General features: G+C 40.1%; 1 protein-coding gene across 1 annotated transcript; it reads left to right on the top strand.

Annotated features, from left to right (window-relative positions):
* The first annotated feature begins 9,675 nt into the window (after positions 1-9,675).
* On the top strand, positions 9,676-11,030 carry LOC149141222 (uncharacterized). The gene is made up of 2 exons (XM_089451182.1): positions 9,676-10,846; positions 10,939-11,030. The coding sequence occupies exons 1-2, from the start codon at positions 9,676-9,678 to the stop codon at positions 11,028-11,030; spliced, it is 1,263 nt and encodes a 420-aa protein (XP_089307308.1).
* The last annotated feature ends 628 nt before the right edge of the window (positions 11,031-11,658 follow it).

The raw sequence follows: 11,658 nt of genomic DNA, 5'->3' as shown, positions 1-11,658 counted from the left end.
AGTAAGGATTAAAAGCACTCTGGCATTATATCTCTCTCCCAATCAACATGCCTTTTTAAAGGGTCGAAATATCCATGATGCAGTGGCCAGTGCGCAAGAATGTCTTCACTCCATGTCTGTGCACAACTCCAAGGCAGCCATTCTGAAAATTGACCTGTAGAAGGCTTTTGATGTTTTAGACTGGGGATATCTTCAATGCCTTCTCGCCAAAATTGGGATGAATCCTGGTGCCATTCGTTGGATTATGGGTTGTATAGAAAATGTCAACTATGCTATTTTGATCAATGGCTGGCCTTCTCCTTTCTTTCAGGCGGAAAGGGGCCTCCGGCAGGGATGCCCGCTGTCGCCTCTCCTTTTTATCTTGGCCATTGATGCTTTGAGCCTTCACATCAACCATGCAGTGGAGTTAAAAGAATATTCTCCGGTCAGGATCTGCAAGCATATCTATATTTCACATAACCTGTTTGTTGACGATATACTCTTATTTGCTATGCTATCCAAGGCAACATGGCTGTGCATAAAATCTATTTTGGACCGTTTTCATAAAGCCTCAGGCCTTGCCATCAATAAAGCCAAATCGATCCTGTTTCACAATGGTTCCGATGACACTCTGATTTCTTGGATATCTCAGCTTCTTGGAATTGAATCCAGACTTCTGTCTGATGGAATCAAGTACCTTGGATTCCGCCTAAAAGCAAAGGCCTACAGGATGTCGGACTGGCGATGGCTTATTGAACGCTTCTTCAGCAAGATCGCGCTGTGGGAATTTAGATCTCTTTCTCTGGGCGGCAGGGTTGTGCTTGTCAAATCGGTTTTGTCGCAGCTTTCGGTTTACTGGGGCCACCTTTTTCTTCTCCCGGCTCGCATCATTCAAGCCATCAACAGGATTACAACCAATTTTATATGGGGAGCAAAAGCTGAGAGGAGAAAAATCCATCTTGCGAAGCTGAAATTCTTATCTCTGCCAAAAAAGCTTGGCGGATGGGGCCTGCTGGACATAAAGCTCTTTGGGATTGCTCTTCTCTGTAAATCCCTATGGAGGGGCATCTTTGGCACAAATCCCTGGAGTGAAATTATTCGCCAAAAATATCAAAAAGGTAGAGGCATAGAATTCTGGTTCAGGTTTGATTCCATTGGTTCGCAGCAAGGGTCTGCTATTTGGCTCAGTTTCAGGCGGATCCAGCGTTATTTTCTCAGCAATCTCAAATGGAAAATATTCTCAGGCCGGAAGATTCTCATTGGCATCGATTCCTTTGCAGGTTTCAAGGGTAATCTTCAGGTTCCAACTCCTATCCTTTTTCACCTCCACAGATCTGGCATTTTCTCATGGGATAAAATTATCAAGGATTGGAGAGGCCCTTCTCCCTCGCTTATGGACGCTCGCGACATCGGCATTCCATAGGCCTTGTCCTTTCAATGGGATAATCTCAAAAACTCTCTCCTTCAGGGTGGGTTAGTGCGCTCTGCTGATGAAGACCATTTGGTTTGGTCCTTATCTCTCTCTTCCACTCAAGCAAATGTCAAGGACATTTATCTGGACCTCATATCAAAATCAAACAGACTAAATAGACAGTGTTTTCCAGCATTCTGGTGGAAACTTGGTTGCCCCCTCAAAGTGACTTTATTCTCTTGGTTGGTGTTCTTCAACAAAAATTTGACATGGGACTCCTTAAGGAAGCGGTCTTGGCATGGGCCCAGTAGATGCGTCCTCTGCAAATTGGAGGAGGAAACTAATTTTCATCTGTTTTTCAAATGTTCGGTCTCCCAACAAATCTGGTACGAATTAGCACTGCTTTTCTCCTTTCCGCATCTTAACTTCATTTCTGTTGATGCAGCTTTTGCCTGGTGGGGAAGACAAGATGCTGCTCTTCGTCCAATCCTTCCCATCGCTATATGGAGCCTCTGGAAGTGGAGGAACTTAAAAATTTTCGAGGACTCAAATCTCTCCTCCATATATGTTCTATCTCTTTTCTCTGCTCTCTATTCTCCTAATCGCTAAAGCAGACCCTATGGGGTTTATTTTTGTCTCTACAATTATGCTTTTTCTGAAGGCAATCTCTTTTGGTATTATGTTTATCCTTTGATGCTTTTGCATACTTACCATCATTCTTTCTCTCAGGCGATCTTTTAACAGATCCATCAGAACTATTTTTGTATATATTGCCTCAATAAAATATAATGCTTTTCTTTCTGAAAAAAAAAAAATAGACTTGTTTTTAGTGCGATTTTTTGGAAATTTTCTCAGTGGTTTTTTCTTGTATAATTTTTCTAATATCCGGCAGGAATTTATTAAAATCAGAAGCTTGATGGGTAAACCCTACACAATAAAAGTGCGCAAAAGGTTTTTCAAGGTGTTGAATCCATATATACAATAAAAACCAGTTTAAATAACACAAATTAAGATTTCAACTAAATTTTTTTAGCCACCAAAAAATCCAAAAACTCACATTAAAAACAAGTCCATATTCATATTCATATATGAATTACATGGGGTCAGATAACCTGGAGTATCTGCAGATGGAGACGGGCGAGGGACCTCCTTTAACTGGTGAGGGAAAAAAATCAATTTGCCAGATTTCCAAAAAAACCCATTATAAACAAATCCTTTAATTATTTTGTAAATTTCTTAATTTCAATAATTTTTTACTAAAGAAATACTGTGGAAGAAAAAGGAAAATCAATATTTGAAAAGATAAATTAAATTACAAATTTAGCCAATTGTGTTTTATGGAGAAAGGAAGAAAATAAAGCTCGATATACCTAAACCAACGTTAAAATCAATAAAAAATTAATTGTTGATATTTTATGTGCAATATATTAAGGTAATCTATATACTTTCAAATTTTCTAATTGTTGATATTTTATGTGCAATATATTAAGGTAATCTATATACTTTCAAATTTGCTAATTTTACACTAGTACATGTAAAGATCTAGAATATAAAATTATATTGATAAATTAAGAAAAATAATATATTAATATAAAATAATTAAATAAAATGAAATTATATATAAATTTGATTATAGATAATATAATTAATTAAATCTATGTATGTTCTATAATGACATATTTGTAAAGATCGTTTGAATTTTAAATATAAAATGGATTGAATTATAATTATATATATAGTTTGAGTGGACGTAATGGTTAAGATCGTGTACTTTTTTGTAGATAAAAGTAATATTAATTTGTAAGTATTAATTTATGATAAAAATTAATGACGTATTTCACATCGAATTGTCTTTATTGAGATTTTTTGGAAGCTTTTCCAGTGGCTTTCTCTAGTCTAATTTCTTTAAAATGAGGCAAAAATTTATTGAAATGACAAACTTGATGGGTAATCCTTGCACAATTGAAGTCCCTAGGAGGTTTTCAGGGTGCTAAACCCATATATACATTCAAAACACCAGTTTAAATAACACAAATCAATATTTCACCTCAAATGTTTCCGCTAGATTGACACCTAAAAATCCGACAAGTCACACTAAAAACAACTCCGTGAATAACATGCAATAGCCACTTACACGAGTGCCTGTGTTGAAAATAGTGGTGAATAACCCGCAATATCCACTTAGACGAGTGCTTGTGTTGAAAATAGTGGCGAGTTTTCAGACAACAAGGTTTCTAGGTTCTTTTCATGTTAAAATTTATTGAAATCAGGAGAAAGTCGTGAAGATGAAAATTAGAAAGAGGACTCTTTGATATTCTCCAATCATATTACAGTATGGTAAACTATAAATTATAGTTTCAGCCGATCAATTTAAAGGTGATTCTTTTGTTTGGTTTTCATCTAGCCACAATTCATTTGAAGAGTCTTGCATGTTTGAGTTTATTAGGAATCGCCATTATGCTTGATACTAAACTCAAATAAGGGTTTTGTATTTTTTGATATGACATCAGTTATGGGTGTTCTTGCATTCTTTCATTGTAATATACAAGCCCTAAAACTTTGAAGAGATTTTAGTCCTAATCCACATTTTCGATAGGATATTATTGTATGGATTTTGTCACACACCCATTCATTGATTTTTTTTTCTTACTATTTATATATAGATATATTGTGTAATCGTTGTCAATGTATATCAGTATATTGTGTAATCGTTGTCAATGTATATATATCAGTTAAATGTGGTAGAACATGTAGATGAAACTTAAGAAATTGAAATCGTTTTTGGTGATACATGTACATCTCCTTCTTTTATATTAACTCTGGCTGGCTACATATAATGCATTCGAGGGTTATTATAGGTTACCATATCACATTGTTGTCATTATTAGAAATTCTTATCACCGATTTTACATAAAACAAGGTATAACATAAAAACAAGGTATGATTTACCCTTGCATGCTTTTACCTCTACTATTAACCCACTTTGGAAGTAATGCAACGTAGTAGTTTAATGGAGCGTACACTTAGAACCTCAAGGAACAACTCTCACATTGAGATCCTCACTCAGATCTAGGGCTCAACGTTCAACATGTAACCCCCTCCACTTGGCCATCACATGATCTTCACATGCCAACATGCCCTTGAGGATCTTTGGATGGTGACGATTCGTTTGAGCGATCTAAGGATAGAGACGCCTTATTGAGCTACTAGCCCTAATTTTCGAGAACATTTTCTCCTTTTTTGCCATGCTCTGTTCATTGGTTCGGTTTCCCTCCCATTTGATTTTTTTTCCTTTTCGGAGTGCCACTAGGAGATTGTCCGTCAGCCTTAGTCGTTGTATTTCCTAGCATCTGTAAGCATTGGTGTCTCTGTCTATGATTTTTTGCGTTGGATATTCAAATTGTTAGCAACTGGATTTACCTTCTCGTTTTGAGATTCGTGGCGCCTACTTCATTTCTTTACTCCAAGCTAAGGTGTTGACAAGGTAAATTCCTTTCAAATCTACCGTCTATTTATCTCATTTCTTCTTAGTTTTCTAGTCATTCTAACTCAGGTTTATAGGATGAATATAACGGTGTGGCTCTGATTCTTGCGCCCGTGTATGTTACATGGATGTCATACATCCATGTTTATTTATCTCATACACAGGGTTCCTTATTCGAATCTTCTGGAACTGATGAGCTCGTTCTCCACCAAACTTAGGAATCCTGGCCTCATGTTATTCACAGGTATGCTGTGTTTAGGAAAGGTGCTTGAGTCGTTTCATTTTGTTACATATTTCGGGTTGAGATACTGATTTATTTATTTATTCATACTTTACCCACAGATTGGCACCTTGTCCTATTACCAACAAAAGAAGGTTTCTAGCAGTACCTGGTAAGATATATTTGGTACTGGTCATGGTTTGTTTGGATAATTGGTTATCATTTTTCGACATTTTCCCCATCAATTACTGTTGTTAAGATTTCCAGTACACGTATTATGAGAATTCAATCAACTATGGGACGAACCAAGCCCATTAGATTCGGTTTCAAAATTTATGGGTTAAATGTTAGGCCTGTCTTGTATCCATAACACATATAGCCTTATAAGGTGAATGCTACAATTTAGTGATATGACTATCAAATAAGTAGTTGTATGAGAACCCTCCTTTACACCCTCTAATTATCGTAGAGAAGTTCCTCTCTACGAGAAGGAGCTCTTCTCCATAGTGGAATTTGCCCATACTACCCCGTCTATCCACCGAGAAAGATCTATAAATTTTATTTATTTTTATTTTCTTTAAGAAAGAAGATAAGTAATTCGGTCACGCCTAGGAACTGAAACCCCCATTTTTCTACCTACTATTAGTGGATCCATACATGGTTATTAACTATGAGCTTTGATTATGTCAACTATAGCTTTAACGTCCCTCAACAGAATTCCAACTAATTGGGAATATATTTATCTCTTTCACTGAAGTAGCTTATCCCAACAACCTCTTTCTAACACGTAAATAAAAACTAACATCAACATGATAATCATAAACAACAATATTTGTTCTAAATAATTTACCATAATAGTCACCATCAATTCAATTACAAAGTCTCTGTCCATCCTCAATTTACTAGTTCACCTATTTGATCCATTCGCACAATACTTACATGGCAATTCCCTCAGTAAACAAGAAGAAAGATTGAACAGAGAGTTTCACATAGTATCTACTCATTCTTATAGTATCATTACACAACTTTAATTAAATTCATCAAACTACATACACACCAAATTTTTATTTTAATAGTAAACAAAATTTCTAATCATGTATGAATTGGAAAATTCACTTGGGCTAAACCACTTTCCACCTAATCATGATTTTCATACACTACTTCCCTATTAGATTTTTCCATAATGGCATTCGATATTTAATGGGTCTGGGACCCACTACCTAGGCTTTTTTTCTTCCGAAAAAGGAATTCTCTCTCTTTTCTTAAAGGAAACCTTTCTCTCCCATGGTGGTTTATTCCATATTTTAACAGTGTTTCTTTCCCAAGTAATTTCCATATTTTATTTTTATTACTAAAATTCATTTATTACATCATCATTTTTCTATGTTCAGCTTAATTCAAATCTATCAGGCTTCCTAGCCATCACATCTAAAAATAGTTCAATATAAAAACGGAAAAATATTTACATAGAATAAAAGGGGTATTACATCTTCGCCCTATTTTTAATTTAACACTATTCCCAATGTTTATTGTTTAGTTGTACTGTTACTGAAACAAGGCTAGGTAAGATTCTTTCATTGCATCCTCTCGCTCCAAGGTAGTTCCCTTAGGTGTAAATTGCTTCCACTACACATTAACCCGAGAGGTGGCTTGATTCTAAAGCAAGATCTCTTTTCAATCTAAACTGTGGAGTGGTTCTAACAAGAAATCTCCTTCAGGTTCCACCTGTATCAAATTCCAATCATTTACGTGAGAATTATCATGAACACATTTCTTTAATAAAGGCACATGAAAAACATTGTGCACTTTAATATGGCTTGGCAAAGTCAGTTGATACACTATTGGACCAATTTTGTCCAAGATTTGAAAACGACCACAAAATTGTGTTGCCAACTTTGCACAGGCCCAGGTTCTTAAAGTACTTTTCCTGCGTTTTATTCCTATGTAAACATGATCTCCAATCTTAGATTCTTTATGACTTCTCTTCTTGTCCACGTAACTTTTCTTCATGTCCTGTGCCATTTTAATATTTTGCCTAATTCTCCGCACTACTTGTTCCATTTTCTACAAGGATTCAGGTCCTAATATCAACTTATCCTTTGGTAGACTCCAAGTGAGATGTGTACAACAATTACTGACATACAAAGCTTCAAAACGAATAATTTTTATTGAAGTTTGGTATATTTTGTTGTAGGAAGATTCTGCTAAATGAAAAAAATTGTCCCATTTGGTAGGCCTATCCATGACATACATTCTCAACATATCTGCTAAAATTTGACTCATCCTCTTGGTCTCTCCATCTGTTTGAGGCTGATACATAGTGCTGCAATTTAATTTAGTTCCCATTCCCCCAAATAGGGCTTTCAAAAATTTGGAGGTAAACTTAACATCCCTATATGACACCACCATCTTTGGCACTCCGTGTAGTCAAAAAATTTCCTTCAAGAAGATATTGGTAATCTTTGTTGTTCCATAAGTATATTGCACCGATATGAAATGTCATGCTTTGTTGAAGGTGTCCACGACCACCATAATGGATTTGTTTTGTCATTTTTTCTTGGGTAATCTTGTAATAAAATCAAATGAAATTACTTCCCATTCCCATTTAAGAATAGGTAGTGGGTTGACACCCGTCGCTTTCGGAATCTCGACCTGTGGACAGGATGGACGATACTATGGATATGGAAGCGGTTGATTACACTGAGGAGCCTTTCCCGGACAGAGTCATCTTTGACAACCCTAGGTTCACTCCTGCCCCTCCGGTTGTATCGTCTTCGCCGCTTGCTGGCCCAGAATCATCTCACCGACATCCCGTTGTTTCCCTTCCGCGGCACAGCTCTACCCCTCCCCTCATCGGGTCTCACCCTATCGACTCCCCTAATTTCGAAGTCCCTCCCCTCTCCCCGGGCACCCTTCATATTTTATCCTCACACACCCCTCCCTCTCCCTCATTTGACCCGCTTTCCTCTTCATTCTTTACTGCACCGTCTGTCAACCCTCCGATCTCTGCTGCGGCGCCTACCTCCTGTGTTGGATCCCGACCATCCGGGTGTTTCGAAACCCATGCAGTCAAGGTTAAACCTGCTAAGCCTTTTCCTCCGGAAGGTGTACCAAACCCCCTGGTGGACCATCCGTCTGCACCCCGTACCAGCAAAAGGAAGTCTAAGTGCATCAAGGCTACCACAAAGGATATCACCATAAGGTTCGGCGAGACCTCGGCAATAGGCGAGTTTGCTATCATGGCAAACACTGTGCTGGTAGGGCATGTCAGGGGCAGAGCATATTCGGCAAAAAGGCTGACTCAATGGGTGAAGGAGATTTGGGGAGGTTTGCTTATCGATCTGCCGGAAGTCCATATATTACCAAGAGGCTGGTTCTCTTTACATTTCTCAAAGGAGAGTTATACGGACCTGGTACTGGCCAGGTACTGGCACATTGAAATGGCCCCGGTACTCCTCAAGAGGTGGAGTCCTCTATTTGACCCAAAACGCGAACAAATTGGAGCTGGACCGATTTGGGTGTGCCTGCCGGGTCTTCCACTACAGTTCTGGGGTGAAGAAGTTTTCATCAGGATTGGTAATGCATTGGGTACATACCTTGATCATGACCGCACGTTTGTGGAATCAAGAAGCAGGACCCTTGCGCGTATATTGGTTCACCTGGACACACGCGAAGGGCTGGAGGAAAATATCACTCTTCAGTGGGGGAGATACATCAGAGTTCAGATACTAGATTATGAGGGGGTCCCGTTCCGCTGCAGGCGATGCCATAAGGTCGGGCATCTCTACAAAGATTGCCCACTCAACAAAAAAGCTGAAGACTCCCCAAAGATCACTCCTGCACCTTCCAGGGTTGCCTCTCCAGTCTCCTCGCGCCCCATTCCTACTGGGCAGTCTCCGGTGGCATCCAAACCAGCAGTCGAACCTGGACTCAAGCACTCCTCGCCGCCGATGACCAGGGCTCGCTCGGCAGCTAAAGCTGTTACAACCTCGGGTACTCCTCTGAACCCTCCTCTCTCTACTATTGATCATATTATTAATGATTTCGGTGCCTCTTTCCAAACATCAATGGCTCATTGTTCAATGACATCCCCCCCCCCTCATCGCCACCACTGGTCCCTCATTGCTCTCACCCTCCTCATCTTCCTCCCCCCATCCATCCTCCGAGGTCTCCCCCCCTCATCCATACTTCCTTCGGTCCAGATCTCATTCCAAAGATCTGTCGGCCCACCAGTCTGGTCTTGGCATCTCTGTGCCGAGTGCCGGCCCCCTGCCTACCAGAGGCAGGAAAACAGATCTCTCAAAGGCTATTAAGAAAGCAGGGGTGGAGGTTGTCTCTGGTCGTTAATCCACCATAGACGGGGTCCTTAGAGCAGGATATACCCCTCGCAGTGTTCCCCCATGAAGTGTTTATCTTATAACTGCAGGGGGCTGGCTAGTGCCTCCAAGAAACTAGCCATGAAGCGACTCATAGAGACTGAACCTATTGATATCATTCTGCTACAAGAAACTCTTTGCTCGGCTGAACAAATCTCTCAATCCTTTCAATCCTTGACCCCGGGTTGGTCCTTCGTAGCCCTCGATGCTGTTGGTCGATTCGGTGGTCTGGCCATTGGAGTTAACCCTCGCTCTATTAAGGTTGAAGCTACTTGGGGGGGCGCCCGGTTATCTGGGTCTGGATTTTTTCACCGCTGATCTGGGCATGCATCTCAGGCTAGTGAATGTATACGCCCCGTGTAATCAAAGAGAACAATTTTGGCAGCGTCTCTTACATCTCTCCCTCATGGATGCGGGGCAGACCATAATCGGAGGTGATCTCAACTTTTCATTAGGATTCAGGGAATCATGGGGATCGGCGGCACAAATCGACTCTATCACAGATTATATGACTAATCTTCTAGAGAAAACAAATTTTGTGGATATCCCCATGCATAAACTCCTTCCTACCTGGACGAACAGGAGGGTGGGCGATGCAACATTGGCTCGCAGACTTGACAGATTCATCATGAAAGATTCGCTCCTTCAACAGTTGCATCATTACAAGCAATGGGTGGGCTCGGGAGGCATATCGGATCACACTCCTATATATCTGGAAATCCAGGGGCCATTTAAGAAACCAAAATCCCCTTTTAAATTCAATCACATTTGGCTGAGGGACTCGTCATATATTAAGATGATCTCTGAATATTGGAATACACATCCCATTGATGGTACAGAATCACTTGCAAAAGGATTCTGCAAAAACCTCTCCGAGATCAAGCACCTCTCCATTAATTGGGCCAAGGATAAGCATGCTCGAGAAACCTCTCAACTCTCTCATATCGAATCAGAGTTGAGCGCACTACTGGATGAACGGGGCCTAGGTTTCATCACAGCTGAGGACAAGGGTCGACTGATAGAATTGGAAAACCAGAAGGCTAAAATCCTAAAGGAGCGCGAAGAATCCCAGCGATTGAGGAGTAGAGCTATTTGGATACAAGCAGGGGATGATAATTCGAAGTTTTTTCACAGTTATGCCAAAGGTCGAAAGGTGTCCAACACCATTTGGAAACTCCCCACTCCTGAGGGAGACATGGCTGACTCCTTTAATAAGCTTGCCCACCTTGGCATTACTCATTTCAGAAATCTCTACAAATGCCCCCGTGAAACAAATCTTCCTGATATTATCAATATAGCAAGACATTTTCCGAGATTTGTTGATGAGGATGATGCTGAAGAGCTTAATGCTCCGGTTACTTCTGGGGAGCTAGAAGGTATTTTAAAATGGTTCAAAAAAGATAAGAGTCCAGGCCCGGATGGATGGACCATTGAATTCTATCTGGCATTTTACGAAATCCTGGGGCAGGATCTTCTGAATGTCGTGGAGGAGAGCAGAACTACGGGATCCATCTACAACGCCATCAACTCGACCTTCATAGCTCTCATCCCAAAATCTGACTCCCCTTCTTCATTTGATGATTATAGACCTATCTCTTTGTGCAACTGTCTATACAAGATCATTTCTAAGACCATTGCAAACCGTCTCAGACCGATTCTCTCCAGACATATTGCCCCTCAACAATTTGCTTTCCTCGAATCCAGACAGATTCATGAAGCCATTGGTTCGGCGCAAGAAGCCATCCATTCTATCTGGTCCAAGCATCTCAAGAGCATCATTCTCAAGATTGACTTATCCAAAGCTTTCGATCGTGTCAGTTGGCTCTATATCAAAATGCTTCTTATTCATCTGGGTTTCCCTCACACATACATCACATGGATTATGGCCTGTATTACATCTCCCTCCTTCAGTATTCTAATCAATGGCTCGGCCTCACCCTTCTTTCACTCTGAAAGGGGACTGAGGCAAGGATGCCCTCTATCTCCTCTTCTCTTCCTGATAGTCATGGAAGGTCTTAGTCAGCTCATAGCCTCTGTGATTAAATCTGAAGGGAATATGTTTTGTGTGAGTGATAATCGACGACTATAATGATGAGGAATGTAACACCCTGTGGTTTTTGTGATGGTCGGGTAGCATGGGCGCGCCCGCTGGGCATGCTTAAATGGTGAACAGGGTGAGCTAAACTCG

Source organism: Pinus tabuliformis, chromosome X (assembly GCF_031772625.1).
Source record: "Pinus tabuliformis cultivar Carrire ecotype Pingquan chromosome X, CPIR1, whole genome shotgun sequence".
Taxonomy (NCBI): Eukaryota; Viridiplantae; Streptophyta; class Pinopsida; order Pinales; family Pinaceae; genus Pinus; species Pinus tabuliformis.
Note: the sequence above shows the minus strand (reverse complement) of the source record. Positions and strands in the feature narration are given on the sequence as shown.

Excerpts from the sequence above, each read along its gene's own strand:
- LOC149141222 (XM_089451182.1), top strand. The coding sequence starts at position 9,676 with ATGCTGTTGGTCGATTCGGTGGTCTGGCCATTGGAGTTAACCCTCGCT. Across the intron at positions 10,847-10,938 it reads TACTTCTGGGGAGCTAGAAG|GATCTTCTGAATGTCGTGGA; the intron begins GTATTTTAAAAT and ends ATCCTGGGGCAG.